This window comes from Quercus robur, chromosome 2, assembly GCF_932294415.1.
Source record: "Quercus robur chromosome 2, dhQueRobu3.1, whole genome shotgun sequence".
NCBI classification, from domain to species: Eukaryota; Viridiplantae; Streptophyta; class Magnoliopsida; order Fagales; family Fagaceae; genus Quercus; species Quercus robur.
Genome location: NC_065535.1, coordinates 89,318,184 through 89,336,634, shown reverse-complemented (window position 1 = coordinate 89,336,634; position 18,451 = coordinate 89,318,184). Strand labels below are relative to the sequence as shown.

The 18,451-nt window shown below is 35.7% G+C and overlaps 1 protein-coding gene across 1 annotated transcript; it reads left to right on the top strand.

Annotated features, from left to right (window-relative positions):
- The first annotated feature begins 14,771 nt into the window (after nt 1–14,771).
- On the top strand, nt 14,772–15,266 carry LOC126705137 (protein DOWN-REGULATED IN DIF1 11-like). The gene has a single exon (XM_050404080.1). The coding sequence runs from the start codon at nt 14,772–14,774 to the stop codon at nt 15,264–15,266; it is 495 nt and encodes a 164-aa protein (XP_050260037.1).
- Nucleotides 15,267–18,451: the final 3,185 nt, after the last annotated feature.

Below are 18,451 nucleotides of genomic sequence, written 5' to 3'. Positions count from 1 at the left end.
GTGAGAAAACGTGTGAACTTGAAATTAGAATGAAAAAGAAATTATGAAACTAAACAAAACAAAAATAGCCAAATTGTACATGTAAAGCTCGTGTGATAGGGTTAGTATTCATTTAACAAAATATCACAGCACAGATAAAACAAATAAATAAACATAAATTTTATAATTTATAAAAAAGAAATTTAGTTAGAATTAAGGCTAACTAAAACTATATAATATCCAACCACTGCATTTGAAAACTGCTAAAGACAACCATGACGGAAGTAAAATACAAATAACAAATTCTACCAATTTAGTGGAAAAATAATATGTCCAATAAAAAGTAAAGCATCCATGTGTTAGCACTTAATCTTAATCTAACCGTTAATAACCACCGGCCTCAATGTTAATTACAAAACCATAAGCACAATTTAAAAAACAAATAACAAAATTCAAAATAGATTAATGAAATATAAGTCTTCTACCGTTAAAATTCTAAAGAATCAATGAATATTAATATTAATATAAGAGAACAAAAATTTTAGTCAAATTTCAAAAAACGAACCAAAAGCAAAATGATAGTTACTATAAAACCATAAACTCACACACGTAGCTTCTCCAATATAAATGAAATTTATAGGATTACGTGGGTGAGAATTTACTGGGGATTTGAAAGTGAAAAAGAAGACTACAATTTCTTTTTCAATAGAAAAATTGCTACATTGAGTGAGGGAGAGAGGCAAAGAAAGAGAATAAAACTGACTACAATGCTATATTTGGATGGAAAAAAAGAAGAAGTCACTGACCATTAAATTTTAGGAATAAAAGGGGGAAAAATTAACTGGAGATTGTCAAATAAATGACAAAATCGGACAGTTTGGTTGTATTAATGCAAACATGCTTTACATTATTTGATAAAACTCAGCATCTGCAAACTCGAAAATGGAATCATACCACCAACAGGAATAGAAGCTACTCTGTCATGAACCACATTCGAGTTTGCTATGACTTGGTTTGCCAATCAAAGAATCTCCAATAGTGAAAAATTAGCAATTTATCATGGACTAATTGAGGCCAAAAAATCAGTAAGTAAATAAAATTTGAAGCAGATAATCATAGAAACACAAACACTATAAACAAATTTGTTCGTGTTTGGTTAGCTAGAAAATTTAAGTTAGAAAAAAAAAAGTCTTTTGTTGCTTTTCTCTTTCTTTGTCAATTTCTTGGAATAGATATTTTATAGAAGACTTTTGCTATTTTTTAGGAGTTTTTTCGAATGTTGTGGTTAAGGTTGTGTTAATCATTTGAATGTGAGATAGCGAGAGGCAGGCAAGGCATGAAGGAAAATGTTTGAAATTGTTCGGTTTGAATTTGAATTCGATCGTGTAGTAGGAGGTAAGTTTATCTATAACCAAGGATTTTGAAGTTTATCATTTTGTTTTAAATTTAATTATTTTTGTTTGAGATTTAAAAAACAAAACAAAATGTATGACCAAGGATTTTGAAGTTATCACTTTGTTTTAATTTTTTTTGGAGATTGGGGGGAAAATGCTTCATGTTAATAGAATAATTTTTCTTCTTTATTTTCTCCATTTTTTTTTAAAAGGATTTTTGAATTTTATAACTTTTTTTTTTCAAAATTCATTTTTTTTAATTTAAAAAAGAATAGAAAAAACCATGCTCGATGTTGATTGAATAATTTTTTTTCCTTTTTTTTTTCTTTTCTTAAAAGAAACCAAACATAATTGAGATATTTTATAACAAGTAATGGAGAGTATTTGAAATCAAATAGAAAACAAATTAAATTTTCAATATAAAAAAAAAAAAAAAAATTGTTACTTCAAAATTTGTATAAAAACTTGAAAATACAATATTATTAGCTTTTTTATAACTCTAGAACAAAATAATTGAAAAAACGTTTTTATTTATTTATTTATTGCAATATAGAAACACCCCCCATCAAATTTTGGACAAGTTGAATGAAAGTAACTCATGCAAAATTAAAGTTCAAAAACCGTTTTCTAAAGCCAAGATCATCTCACCACCTCTCCTCACCCATATAAAAATACCAATCACTCACTCTTGAAAACCATCCCAAAAATCTCAATCTAATCAAATTGAAAATTAAGGACTCTGTATACTAGTTTTGCACCATGGAAAAGTTCAACATCTTCATCATGGTAACTTTGATCTTAGCAAGCGGAGTTATGGCCTCACTTGCTCAAAAAAAGATAAGCCCACCAAGGCATGTACCTGGATACCCCTTGCACTTGTTGCATTGTGCTAGAAGAGTGGAAGATGAGTGTGGAAAAGAAATATTCCTTGGAATGTTTGAGAAATTACCTGTGTCTAAGAAATGCTGCCTACAGCTTATTAAAAAAATGGGAAAAACTTGTCACGATGATTTGGACAAGGCAATTGTTCGCTTGCCAAAGTACTCATCAAGGACTTCCACAGCAATTCCCAAGGGTAATCGAATATGGCATAAGTGTGCTTTGGTTGCTCGGCATACTTGACTTGCTCCTTCTCCATCCAGTTAAATAGTAAATGAATTCTATTTAGCAATTTTGTACCACATGAATGTTAACATTGAATAAATCTTCATCTTTTATCTTTAGAAAGTACTTAATTTCACACCAATGATCTATACCCCCATGTTGCTGTTGAATTAAGAAAGTATACTCAATCAATATACAGAAATAATTTGTTTCACAAATCTAAAATTGAGGTTTCTTATTCAATGGGATAAGACTTCCGTCCAATATTATTGTGCATTGGACAGGGTATAAGGTTGACACATGACTATTTTAAAACAGATGTAGAGCATGTGTCATTTCCAATACACAAAAACATTGGAAGTAAGACAAATCTTTTTTTCTTTTTTAAAATTCTGAAGATTAATATATTACTCACAATAGGATTCAAGTCATTAATGGTTTCCTATTCACATTTTCCCTCTAGTATCCACGCTGCATTGTCTCTAATAGTAAATTGTTGGGAACTATCTCTTTGCTGCACTGACAGGTATTTGGTGGTCTTCTAATGAAACTAAATTTACATAAGATTGTATAACCATTATTCACCCTTGATTTTGTGCACTTGATATATATAGCATTGCATGCATGCAAGGAATGGGTATATGTATACAATTGAACTTGTTGGTTTGTAACTCAACTAGCTAGTTGTGTTATTTAAAGTGATGGAGTGAGCTAGTCTGCGGGTTCCATTCTATCTCAATTGGTTATGTGAGTTACTCTACATGAGTAGAAAATAAGTAAATAAATAAAAATTGAACCTTTTGTTTTCTCCATGCATAAAGTTGATGTCTTGTTCCCAAAAAAAAAAAATATATATATATATATATATATATATATACTTCAAGGTTAATACCCTAATTATTTCATAACTACGCAACATAGATTGTTTTTCCACTTTCATTGTTAAATTTTATAACAGCTGGCGATTATACCACTTGAATCTTGCATTAAAAAAGTAAGAAAAAAAAATTGGCATATATTTTACCATCATGGTACCACATCATAAATTCATCAGTCAAGTACTGTTAAGTCTTTAATAATATTGCTCCAAAAAAAAAGTCATTAATAATAAAGTTACTTTTTATGTAACTTTTTTTTAGAAGACTTTTTATGTAACTTGTATTATGTATTTTGATTTAAAAAAAAAAAATGTACTACGTATTTAAATCTCAGTAATCATATGTTGATTATATTTAACGGCTGAGATCAATTGAAGTATGCTACATTCTCAAAAAAAAAAAAAAAAAAAAAAAGAAGTATACTATCAATCTATTTTATGAAATATATTTGGGGGGTGGGGCCCATTCTCTTGAGTATATGGATCGAATAAATTTTAGGGCCCTCGTCCAAAGTACACACTAGCCCAAGTGTATAGGAAAGCCCCAAGTCATTCTAAGAAAGTATTGAAGCCGATCGAGTTTTGAGGTCGAGTACTGATGCATGCAACAATTACCCACCAACTTGTACTGCCTATACTTAGGGTTATTAAGTGTTTTGACTATTATTAATATTTTGGCCCATACAAGAAAAATTATGAAAGATATTTTTTAAAAATAAACAAGGGTTATAAAATATGCTATTGAGCTAATAAAGTAGGTTAATATACCAATATTTGGGCTTATAAATATATGGGTTTTAAATTCTATGTTTACAAACATATAAATTTATAAATAATTGAATGTACACATAAATATATACGTTCACATAAATATATACAAACATATATATATATATATATATATAAATAGTGATAATCTTGAAATGGTACATCGGTATTAACTGATATCAAAATATTTCATTAACTTTCTCCTATATAATATTGACTACTTTGATTGTAGTCTTGTCACACATCCCGTTCATTTGATATAAGGTTATAATTGGCTGAAAATTGACTCACCGCTCTATAAATACCCATTCATTCCATTGAATATTCAAGCTCGATTACTGTTACTATACCCCAATACTAACTCAACCCCTTATTCTCGACTGAAGGTTTATAAAACCCAATTTTTTTTCATTATTCAAGTCCTTACCTCCTCTTAGATGAAAACCTTGATAATTCTTTCTTCAAACTCAATTTTGTTTCCAAAAAGTCTACTATTAACTATCTTTGACTTTGTTTGGGAGTTCATAAGGGAAGGAAATGGAATGGAATGAAATAATTATAAGGGAAAGGAAAGGAATGGAATGTATTTAAGGGAAAGGAATGGAAAAGAATGGAATAAAATGAAATTAAGTAACCTTAATTGGATGTTTTAAAATAAAGGAATGGAAAGGAATGAAAATGAATGTAATGTAAGTAATCTTGTTTGGGAGTAACACGGAGAGAATGGAATGAAATCATTTTATGATAATATTACTACTAGACCCATATTTAAAAATAAAGGATTGAATATATAGAGGTATTTTTGGATTTTTAGTAAAAAAATCATTAAATCTAATTTCATTCCCTCTCATTCCTCTCAATTTTGAGGGAAATGAAAATTTGAGGTTTTAAGAAAACAGAGAGGAATGAATATTCCCTTCTACTCATTTCATTCTCTTTTACTTAAACTCTCAAATAAGAGAATTGACTTTCTATTCCCTCCATTAAAACTCTCAAACAAAGAAAGGGAAAAATATTCTAAAATTATTATTTTCATTCATTTACATTCATTCCTCCCAAACGGGGCCTTAAACTCCAAAATAAGGGAATTGACTTTTCATTTCCTCCATTAAAATTCCCAAACAAGGGAATGGAATAATATTCTAAAATTATTCTTTTCATTCTTTTCCATTCCATTCCTTTCCCTCCTCCCAAACTAGGGCTAGCTAACACCTAATATGGTAGATCACATGCTCCAAGAGCTAGCTTTAATTACAGGACACTACGTTCAATCTTTCCCCTTTTCACTCTTCTATGCCCCCATTCAAACACAGGATTACGAATGAGACTTATTCTCTTTACTTATCTACAAATTCTTTTAGAGAACCCACATTCCTAGCAAAGTTGGTCTCTACTTTCAATGTCCTTCAACTATGAAAGTTCAAAAACGTGTACAAAACACCTTTGAACGTTTAGACCCCCAAATTACAACTTAACCAATACAAGCAATATGTCAAACAACTAGTGTGCGGAAACTTAACACATGCTATAATACGAAATTGGTTAAAGACTATCTAAGCCATAACAAAATAAAACCACAGCAAATAATAAAAAGGCAAAGATAGAGAGGAAGGAAGATGTAAACACAAAGACAACACGCGATGTGTTATCGAAGAGGAAACCGAAGTCCTCGGCGAAAAACCTCTCCGCCGCCCTCCAAGCGGTAAACAATCCACTAGAAAATACAGTTGGGATACAAGGACAGCAATAGACCCTCCAAGCCTAATCTACCCAGTGCACCTAAGCCCTCCAAGCTTCTTGCTCCAACGAGGTTGCGCCGAACATTTTTCTTTTCTAGCTTCCCAGATTCCGCTACTGGACCGTAGCATCAACCAATGAAGATTGGTTCCTTCCTAACTACTTCCCAGAAATCCAAACAACTGTCTCATAGTGATGATGATGGTGAGAACCAGGTTTGGTATAATGCCTCTCAAGGATTTGACAATGGAGAGGAAAAGAGTAGAGGAATTTGAAGAGACTCTAAGGTATAGATTGTGGGTGAAACAATCTTGTTTTTCTTTAGGGTTTCTCTCTCAAAATTCTCTCTGAAAGCTCTCTTTCAATCGTGGGTAAAAGGGGTATTTATACTGGAGTGGGAGAGGAATGTGAAACGTCAGGTTTTACAAAACAGGGGTGGCTCGCGGCTTGACCTCGCGGCTTGACTAAGTTGCGAGATCCAGTCGTGAGTTAACCGTATGGCCAGTTGTCCTGTTTTGTCCTGTAGTGCTCCAGCTAGCATGACTGTTCATCTTCCAGCATGCTTGGCACGTGTGCTGCTTCTGGCGGCTTGCAGCCGCGAGTCAACCGCGAGTCCCAGCCGCGAGTCTCTGTTTTCTTGCACACTCTTGAGCAATCTTCACTCTATCTCACTCACTACCCTTACAACAAACCCACCTAAATACAGGGTTACTAAATGCTGAATTACAAGCAAATTTGGCACGGAATAAAGCCAATTAGATGATTGAATAAATTCAACCTTACAATCTCCCCCTTTGGCTATTCCGTGACAAAACCCTAAAACAGACTCTAGACTTAACATGTGAGTTGGGAACAGTTGAACAAAACTCACTCACACCTAACTCTAGAAGCTGTGAAGCACTTGAATCATATGAACATAATACTCCTGAAACACAACAATACACCATGATCATTGTAAGCAGAAAATTATAAATGCATATGAAACAGGCAATATGTGATCAAGCAAAGATGGAGTTAAGAAACAAACCATGGCTTCAACCAAGTGAACACCACAAGGTAGTGATCATAGTGCTCATTCACACTTGGAATGAACACAAGGACATACAAGTTAACAAGCACAAGGCAAGACACTTGTATGCTAAACACTCAACCAATGCATAACACACAAGGCATATGCATTTAGGAACAATCCTACAAAGGCACAAGAGTGACAGTACATAAACCAAAATACAGAACATTTAGATTAAAGTACTGATTTCAACATAGCATAAAGGCTGCATTAAGCAAGGTACATACCATAAAGCCTACAAACTATGCATAAAACATTAACCCTAAAAGCTTACAAAAGCACATGGGTACAAACACAAAAACATCCTGAATAACATCATCAAGATATATTAAAGTTTAAACCAAGAGTATAAGTAATGAGTTGGAAACAACTATACACCAAAACACAGTGTATCAAACCCATAAAAACATTAAATAGTACCCAACAAACATAAACCTAAAACCATAAGTTTAGAGGATAAAACTAAAAACAAAAGTATGACAAAAGTATGTGTGTACTCCCCCTATCACTATGCACACTTCCCTTTGAACTTTTCTCCCCCTTACTGAATGCTCTCCCCCTTTTTGTCACGAATAGCTAAAGGCTCTTGTCCAACTTTCGTTGAATATCATCTAGCTGATTCTCCATAGTCTCAAGACGCATTTGGACATGGTTGTTTGTGGAGTAAAAAAGTGCCACAAGCTCATCAACGCGTTTCTGAATATGTTCAAGTACACTGCCGACTCTATCAGTATGAGGAGCAGTCTGTGCTTGCGGAATACTAGCCGGTGAAGCTTCAGGAACAGCACGTGATGTAGATGTGGTATGTGCAGGTGTCTCTGAGTCAGGGGCAGATGGAGTAACCGGAGAGATGTGAGCACTCCTTGGTGATTTAGAGGAGTGACTTCTGCTAGCTTGAAGAATGAACAAGGAAATGGGACGTTGACGAGTCAACATTTTTCCATCTGCAGGAGGAATAATGCCTTCACGAAGAATGAGCTTCATGACGAGACTGTAAAATGGAATAACTCCTCGAGCTGCAGATCGACACGCGGTCTTCCTCAAGGTGTAGTAGATGTGAGCACCTATATCAATGGGGGCTTCTGTAATAAGGTCACAAAGAAATAGAGCTCTCCCAAGATTGATGAATGTAGTGTTGGACAGTGGGTAGAGATTGGTGAACATGATCAACTTCAGTGTGGTCAGCTCAAGTGCAAACTTTGTGGTGCTGATGGATGTTCCTGCACTGGATACTTCATGATCGTATCCTAGGATTTGTAAAATTTCTCCAACTTCTGGATTTCGTTCATCGTAAGGAGTTATATTCACATTCTGAGGTCTGGTGATGCCGAGAAGATCTGCGATGGAGTCTGGGGTAACACTAAACTCTGTTCCTCTGACCCAGAAAATGAGTTCATGTCCAAGATCAGTTGCATTGGAGAAGCATTCTTTGACCAGCTCATCCATTGGATCATCAAAGTTCTCGAACAAGTTTGCCCAATCTCGTTTCTCAAAGATTCGAGGGATGAAAGTGGTCCCTAAGGTGTTGAACTCTACCACCCGTTCCACTATAGTGGTTGACTTGTCAAACACGTTTGAGTAGACGTGTGAGTTAAGCGGAAGTCTGAACCTATCCTCATTGGGATCTTGAGATGCCTGAGATGATAGTCGAGTCCTTTTAGCAACTGGTGTTACTGGTTCGTCAGCAACAATGTCTTTACCCCTAGAAGATCGACGAGACATCTGCAAGAGAACAGGCCCACAGCAAAGAACCAAACAACAATACCACACAAGATAATTGTCAACAAGATTCAGTGTAAACAAAATTTCAATATATAAACACAAACTGAAGATAGTGCAGACTCAACCAAACTTCCAACAATACAAAGAAGCACAAAATAACAGGTGCAGCAAAATGGTGATAGTGCACCAAGACATAGATAGACAACACAATTGACAAAACTGTCAATGAGACAGGTTAACATGACCATGATATGCAAACAGATACAGCATTCGAACATTTAGAGCAGATAACATAAATCACCCCACCAGAGATATGAACAAGGGGAAAATATTTCAACATGAAGAAACCAATCATCCACACTAGAGCACATGGTTGAGAGACATACATTATGTTATCATAAAAACTCAGTAACCAATACCGAACACCAACATCAATACTTAAGCAAGTGTAATGAGTAAGTCAAATAGACACCAAACCCATTTAAGAAAAGATTTTCAGACTCAATAATAGGCAAATATCAGAACAATGAAAAACACATTGTGACTGCTCAGCATGAAAACAGGTGAGAACAATATCAAACAAGACACGCCATACCCATTACACAAAGAGAGAAGTATTTCGAACACAATATCAGTCCAAACGGTAACAAAAATATGCAGGAAAAAGGAAAATGAGATTGAGAAAAGCAAAACCCATACCTTTTCTTGATGATTTGGATAAGAAATGAAGCACCAATGAGGTTTGAAAATGGATTCACGAAGTGTTTAGAAGGAAGATAGTTTAGAGAGAAGATGAACAGTCACAAAAGTTCGAGGGAAAACTGAAAAAGATTTAAAAACTGCTCCTGTTTCTGCCAAACACGCGTTTTTCGTGACTTGATTAAATCGCCACACAATCGCCAGCTCAAGCCGCCAAAACACTCAAGGACAAAAAATTGGAAAATTTTTCTAAGTGTTTTTCGCGACTGGAAGGTCTACCCGCGAGTGAGTCGCGAGCTGAGCCGCGAAAATCTCTGAGTAACCCTCGCGACTGGACCTCCCACTCGCGAACAAGTCGCCAAAAATGACCCGCGAAGATGCAACTGAGGCACGCGACTTGACATACCCGCGACTGAGCTGCCAAAACAGGGCAAAACTAGATTTTTGAAATTTTCAGATTTTTCAAACAAAGTACTTTCCAAAAACACCTAAAACCCTCAAAAATCTTTTTATGCTTGAATTAACAAAGATTGAGCATGTGAAAACACATTTCATCAAGTACAATCACACAAATGAATATGGCATTTATTGAACATAAACTTGTGTGTTGTGTGTGGATATCAACAATGAGATAGTCCTTCGTCTAATGTGAAGCTTCAATGATCGATTCAACCAAGGCATACACAATTAGCACTAGATCATGTGACCTATCTCAATTATAGAAATATGTATATATGACCTCCCACAAAACTTGATAACATGACTTGGAGCTTTACATTTTACTCCACTTTTAATCATAACAATTGATCTTTTTGATCTTTTGAGGCAATCACCTCTCATTGTGAGAGTGATATTTGACATTTCACTTTAATGAACAAGCCTTTGGATTTTTGAATAAACATTCACTTTAATATAAGGTCGCTTACCCTTTTTCCTAGTCGAATACTAGAATATGCGACAGGCTTTTGCAGCTCAATATCTCTTTTCATTTGGAGATTTACATTTGGTGAGCTCTTTTTAGCAAAACAAAAATAAAGAGTGGGAAGATATATAGACACAAGTCTATGCATGTCTCAAGATCAACATAACCATTCACTAATCATTCATGACAAGTTTGAAGATCTATTTACAACAATCACATAGATTTCAAGATTTTTCCCACAGTGATATAAGTGCATGAAAACAAGCAATGCTCGAAAATGCACAAAGCCATTAGCACAAAGGTACAAGACAAAACAAGTTTTGAGACAAAACTCAACAAAGTCAATCAAGCTTTTTGATTTTCTAATTTTTATGTGATTTTTGGATTTTTGACACAAGAAACAAAAAGATTGATAAAACAAAATTAAAAATATTCACAAGTAGACAAGCAAACAACCAACATCAAAAACAGCAAGCAAACCAAACAAACATTGTCACAAAGCATAGGAAGTATTAATGCATGGACATGTTGTAATGCTTATGCATGAGTACCCTTTTTCACCCACACGTCACTTACGTTTGGGCTGATTTCCTTATAGGATTGGGTACGGGAGTTAGGGCTTTCAAACTTTCGTGAGAAGCTTTCCAAGCAGCTGGTGAATGCACCAATCATCTTCATCACGTTCATCATTCCGGGATCGCCATTCTGATCTCTAGATTGATCACCTGCCCAAATTCTTCTATCATTCTAGGTCCTCCTGACCTTTGAGGAGTTGCATTATTCTTTGCTCTCAGCTTTTGGCAATTAAGTCGAGTATGCCCTTGAAGTCCGCAATAATGACACACATAAGTTGCTCTAGGACCTCTTTGTGGTCGTGGGCGTGACTTGGCACGAGATTCAGACCTGCCCACAGATTGATTACGGGGATTCAGCATCCGTTGGTTCACCACATTCTTCTTCTCCTCCACCTCGAGCTTCTCACCAATAAGGTCAGCTACAACTGGATCTTTGGCCTTTACAAACTTCACTTCTTTAGTGATATTTCCAGATGAACTACTTCCTCCGGTATATCCCAATCCGGATTTGTCTGCAAAGCTCTTTTGAGATGATATAACATCATCTAGCTTCTTGGTGGTGACCCTCTCTATTTTAGCATTCGCTTGCACAACCTCATTCTCAAGAAATCTCACTTTTGTGTAAGCTTCGGACAACTCACCATTCAGTGTTTCTATCTCACATTTGGCCTCCCTATATCGAATTAGGAGACTTTTGTAGTCCTCCTCAGCCTTCTTCATTTTTCTCACAGCAGCCTTGGCCACCCTTGTGTACTCACCCGACTTCTCCAAGAGTGAGTTATAATTCTCTTGAAGATTTGCTGTGCTTTCATCTTCTTCAGCATCTGATTCTTCAACAATTCCTAGTGATTCATCATCACTATGTTCTTAAAAGTCTCGTACAAGCAGATTCAACTCATCTGAAGACTCAACATGAGCAATAGTCATAAAAGCCAAATAGTTCCCCTCTCCATCACAGCTCTCTTCAGATTCTGAGTCAGACGAATCCGAGTCACTCAAGGTCGTGGCATACACTTTACCTTTCGATTTCAGATAATTCGGACATTCCTTCTTAAAGTGTCCATGCCCGTTACATTCGAAACAAGTGACACCTTGTGTGGGTTGGGATTCTTTTCCATCTTTCTTTTTGAATTCCCTCTTCTCCCTTCCAGAACTTTGGAATTTTCTTTTATCATCAAATTTGCCATTATTTTTAAATTTCAAGAACTTTCTGAAATTTTTAACAAGGTATGCAACATCTTTGTCAACCACATCTTCTCCCGATGAGTCTTGATTTTCCACCTTCTCATTAATGGTCTTTAGAGCAAGAGATTTACTCTTCCGTTGATTGGGCAGCGACATCTCATAAGTCTGCAGAGAACCAACCAGCTCCTGTACTTTGATGTCATCAAGGTCCTTGCTCTCTTCAATTGCTGTCACTTTAGCACGAAAACTTTCCGGCAATGATCGAAGGATCTTCCTTACAATCTTTGAGTCCTCCGTTTTCTCCCCCAAGTTGAACTTATTGACCACCACCTCATTTAGCTTCCCATAGAAAGAATCAAAAGACTCATCCTCACTCATTTTGAGCTCCTCAAACCGAGTGGTCAGCATTTGCAACTTGGTGTCTTTCACTTTCTTCGTGCCTTCATAGGTGGTTTCCAAAATCTCCCATGCTTCTTTGGCAACGGTAATATGAGAAATCCTGTGAAATTCATCTGGAGACACACCACAGAAAATAGCATTGAGTGCTTTACTGTTAGCATTAGATGCAGCAAGTGCTGCCTTATCCCATGTGGATTTGGCTGCCTCAGGTTTGGTCCAACCAATCTCAACAGCATCCCAAACGGATTCATCAATAGAACACAGAAAAGCTCTCATGCGAACCTTCCAAAAAGCATAATTACTTCCATCAAAATATGGAGGTGCATTTAGGGATTGAGACCTATCCATCTCAAAAGGGAGTCAAGGATCACACAATGGTAATGAAGCCAATAGCAGTGTACCCGCTCTGATACCAAATGAAAGTTCAAAAACGTGTACAAAACACCTTTGAACGTTTAGACCCCCAAATTACAACTTAACCAATACAAGCAATATGTCAAACAACTAGTGTGCGGAAACTTAACACATGCTATAATACGAAATTGGTTAAAGACTATCTAAGCCATAACAAAATAAAACCGCAGCAGATAATAAAAAGGCAAAGATAGAGAGGAAGGAAGATGCAAACACAAAGACAACACGTGATGTGTTATCGAAGAGGAAACCGAAGTCCTCGGCGAAAAACCTCTCCGCCGCCCTCCAAGCGGTAAACAATCCACTAGAAAATACAGTTGGGATACAAGGACAGCAATAGACCCTCCAAGCCTAATCTACCCAGTGCACCTAAGCCCTCCAAGCTTCTTGCTCCAACGAGGTTGCGCCAAACCTTTTTCTTTTCTAGCTTCCCGGATTCCGCTACTGGACCGTAGCATCAACCAATGAAGATTGGTTCCTTCCTAACTGCTTCCTAGAAATCCAAACAACTGTCTCACAGTGATGATGATGGTGAGAACCAGGTTTGGTATAATGCCTCTCAAGGATTTGACAATTGAGAGGAAGAGAGTAGAGGAATTTGAAGAGACTCTAAGGTATAGATTGTGAGTGAAACAATCTTGTTTTTCTTTAGGGTTTCTCTCTCAAAATTCTCTCTGGAAGCTCTCTTTCAATCGTAGGTAAAAGGGGTATTTATACTGGAGTGGGAGAGGAATGTGAAACGTCAGGTTTTACAAAACAGGGGTGGCTCGCGGCTTGACTAAGTCGCGAGATCCAGTCGCGAGTTAACCGTATGGCTAGTTGTCCTGTTTTGTCCTGTAGTGTTCCAGCTAGCATGACTGTTCATCTTCCAGCATGCTTGGCACGTGTGCTGCTTCTGGCGGCTTGTAGCCGCGAGTCACCCGCGAGTCCCAGCCGCGAGTCTCTGTTTTCTTACACACTCTTGAGCAATCTTCACTCTATCTCACTCACTACCCTTACAACAAACCCACCTAAATACAGGGTTACTAAATGCTGAATTACAAGCAAATTTGGCACGGAATAAAGCCAATTAGATGGTTGAATAAATTCAACCTTACAATCTATCTTTGATTGAAACAAGTGAGATGAATTTAGTCTGAATGGGAATTTAATCCATTGGATTATAAATTAAGATTGAATTAAGGCATTTGTAATGTGGAATCGGTTCCATAATCCATGGATTCATCCATCCCCCGTGTTCAAACTACCTTTTTCAACGACTAATTAATAATAACAAAAATCCTTGAATGAGAATCATAATTATTAAGTATTTTTCATTTTGACTTACTTATTGTCACTTTGACATCTCTTTCATAGAGTGGAATTTTTCCTTCTTTATAAAATGTTACTTCAAATCAAAATTTTATCAGTAAGAATAAGTGAAATAGATTATGAACAAAAAAAGGTTATGTATTACCGTGGAAGATTTTTGTTTTACGTTTTTTTTTTCTTAATATTTTTTTTGTGTTTCTTTTCTTGATTCATGTAACTAGCATTAGTAATAAAAAGCAATATAACTCCATTTATTTTTTAACATTATCAAGATTCTTGTAGTACAATTAGTTGACATCTTTTAAAGTTTTTACTCGAAACATCTCGAGTTTAAATCTTCTTATACCTGACTATCAATATATCCCCCCAACCCTCTCCAAAAAAGAAAAAAATCATTTAACATTAATAACTTACTAAATAAGAGAGAAGTTTATAAACGTTGAAAGATGAAACCCCCTCATTTTTTAAATATAAGTTATAACCTTACGTTTCTTCAAAATGAGTATAACCTATACATACCTCCATGTATAAATACACCTATACTCTCCATCTCATATTATGCGATCAACAATATTTCTTCAACCTACACAGGAAATATAACTTAGCCATAAATTCCATGGCAATGGAAAGGCTTAACAGCTTCTCTTTCGTGGTGACCATGTTATTAGCTTGTCGGGTGACCTTTCTTTCACCGGGACTCGCATCCAGAGTCCTCTCAACCTCAGAAAGCGAAGCACCTGGTTATTATGATGAGACTGATTTAGCTCCTATAGAAGCTTTTCGAGACTTTCCACCAGAGCCATTGGCTACTGATCCAAACTCTGAATTTTTGGAAGTTTGCTCAAAGAGACTAACCCCAGACTGTGGGGAATCAATCTTTAAGAATGTCTTTGCGGATGATTCTATGCCTGTCGAGGATAATTGTTGTCTCTTGCTTGTGTCAATGGGAAGAACTTGCCACAACAAGTTGGTGGATAATTCCATCAATAAAATACACGACTACAAATCCAACGAAACCATAACACGACTAAGAAGTGTGCAAATCTGGAATAAGTGTGCTTTACTTGCAGACAATGCTGTTCCACAGACTGCATCCCCCATAGAAGATTAAGCAATCTTCCTTTGTTTTTTTGTTTTTTTGTTTTTTTTTCCTGCTAACCATCAATTTTTAAGATGGAAAGTATTATTGGCTTCATCTTTGTATGATCTTAATTTGGATGAAAATTAACAGTTTCATTTGTTAGGGACTTAAACTGTTTCATTTTAAATCAAAATTTAACGATCAAATGTAGCAATTGAAAACTTTTGAATTAAATTGTGATAAGATCAAACAAGAAGGAATAAATTGTAATTTACCCTTCATAAATTAAGAAGCAAATATATGAGCAAGAACCAATGGTAGAGTTAAGATTTGACTTCAGGAGGCAATTTATATATTCATGTGCCCTTTAAGAATATATTGCTTGAGACCAGTATAAAATATAAGAAGCCATTCATGTGTATGCTAAGTGATTTTGTAACGTAAGAAATTCATAAAATGATAGTATATTCATTATATTTTGTCTTTTTTTTCATGAATAAGACATTTGCTGATTTTTTTTCTTCTTCCAAGTCAACAATTTCCACTTATTAATGAAAATAATTTAGTAGTTAGATAGACACAAAATACAACTTATATAAAGTTATTTTAACTGTTATCATGTAATTATTCCAAAATTTTATTGCCTATTACACAAGATTTTACAGAAAAGAATGAATTATTACCTAAAAAATTCAAGGTCCAATTAGTCCCTTTTTTATATATTACTTTTAAAAGATAACAATAAAGTTTTTAAAAATTAAAAATTTAGCTATTTTTATTATTTTCCTTTTTTTTTTTCTCCAACCGTTGTTCCTTTTCATAAGTTTTGAACCTTTTTCTGAACAAAAAAAAATAGTTTTGAACCTTAAAAGCAATTGATAATTGAAATAGGAAACTTTTTTTAATGAAACTTTACATATAAAAGAGATAACAATAAATTGATTAGTATGATAAAAAAAATAAAATAAATAAAAACCCTTAATATATCATCACTATTAGCTTACAATCTTTTGGCGGGACTAGGGACTAATCCCCTCTTTCGCCCTTGGCAGGACCGCAGGAGCTTACATAAGAAGCAGTGACTGTGCTTTCAGAACTGTTAGGGACAAGCTTAAGATGCATATCAATTTTTCTAAATACGTATATGCTTGACTCATTTCCTCTTGTATTACTCTTCAGCTCAATCAATATTCAACCTCTCACCAACAATAGTACCATAAATAAAAGGGGGAGATCTGCTAAACCGTACTAATGGACTAAAATGGAGTTTGCTCAAGAATTATTCCTTGGGTTGTAATTGGCCTTATTGCGAGACTTGAAGAAATGCAAATAGAAGAAAGCTACAAGTAGCTTATGGTCTGTAGCTTAGCTAAACGACTTGCAGTAAAGAATAGTGCTATTAATGTTTAGTGCTTACACGTGACACACACGTGAGGCTGTTAGTGGAATAAGTTGGTTATTAGTGCAGTTAGTTATGTTTTTTTTTTTTTTTTTTTTTTTTTTTTTTGATTGGAAACATATAACATAGTTTCATTACTCCGGACAACTGTCCAAGGAACTTACATCAAACAGAATCAGGTGTTCAATTAAGGGAGGAGTATCCTCTACCCATATTACACTATCTTTCACATTCATTGCATTCCTAGCTAGCAAGTGCGCTGCTTCGTTAGTGTTTCTTCTAGTATGCACAGCCTTCCAAGAGTTGAACTGCAGCAGAAAACGTTTCAGCCCTTTGACAATCTTCAGAATGGGCAGAGCAGGAGGGATGCATCCATTGAGAGCTTGTATAACTTGTTGGGAGTCTCCTTCCACCACAATATCTTTCAGTCCTAGGTCCCAAGCTAAATAAATACCCGCTTCCGTAGCTTTTGCTTCTGCTTCAATAGCCCCCAACGGAAATTCAACTTTTTTGCACAAAGCTCCCATCATTTCTAATAACCACCCTGAACCCACAGCAGCCCCAGTTGTTGAAGACCGCTGCATCAGTTATTGACCTTGTATGTTCCTTTAGGAGGAAGACTCCAGCTCTTGAGTCTAGAGTAGAAGAAACACCAATACAGCGGACCGGAATAGTAGAACACACTTCAAGCTCATACTTCTGAGCTTCCCCTGCAATGGTTTTCCCCCGTTTACAAACTTCCCCATGCCGAACTGCATTTCTGTTATTCCACAAACCCCATGCCGTGATAGCAAAAGCCTCCCAATTCATATCCCTAGGTGACTTAAGGAGCAACCAAACCACATCAAGAAATTCCTTTGGGGATTGGATAAGCTTGTCAATCCTGAATTTTGTTTCAGCCCAAGTTTCCTTAGCAATAGCACAACCCCACAAAGCATGGCCAGAAGTCTCACTTTCACCACAAAAGTCACAATTGTCCTCTGTAAGCACCTTTCGGTGTAGCAGGCACTGCTTCGTGGGGAGCACATTTCTACAAGCTCTCCACATGAAATGCTTTATTTTATTCGGACACTTTAAGTTCCAAACAACCTTCCACAACTCTGTCATTTTGGAATTGTCTGAGCTGCCTGGGCTTTCCCCTCTTCCCTTGAGCTCATCAAGGTATTTAGCAGCCACTCTATGTGCGCTCTTAACAGTGAAGATGCCGTTTGGGGACTTAGCCCACACCTGGGAGTCCGATGGGTTCATGGGGCTAATAGGGATGCTAAGGATAGCCTCTACTTCATATGTTAGTTATTCTGTTAGTCAGTTTTCTTCTCCTCTCTTAATTCCAGTCATGTATAAATACAATTATTAGCTATCAATAATACATATGAAGCATTTCAGTCTTGGATTTTCTTTTCTTTTCTCAATAGGCCTTGAATTATAGAATGTCATTCAACTATCTTTGATTGAAGTGAGAGATGAATCCAATCAGAATGTCAATTTTATCCATGAATTATAATTAAGCTTGAATATACATTATAAGATGAAATTCATAGTTGTCAAATTCTTATCAAATGGGTGATCGAACCATCAAATCGATGAACCGTACAAAATTTCGAGTAACTATGCAAGAAATATCGGAATTGCAAACAAACTGACAACTTTTTAGAAAAGTACCAAACTAGACATTTTTATTTAAATAGTTAATTTAGGGTCCATTTGAGAACAGTTTATTTAACTGAAACTGAAAACTTTTTGCTAAAAGTACTATAGATAAAACTAAAATTTAGCTAAAATAGTACAGTAAGACCCATAAATAATACAAAAAATA

Excerpts from the sequence above, each read along its gene's own strand:
- LOC126705137 (XM_050404080.1), top strand. The coding sequence starts at position 14,772 with ATGGCAATGGAAAGGCTTAACAGCTTCTCTTTCGTGGTGACCATGTTA.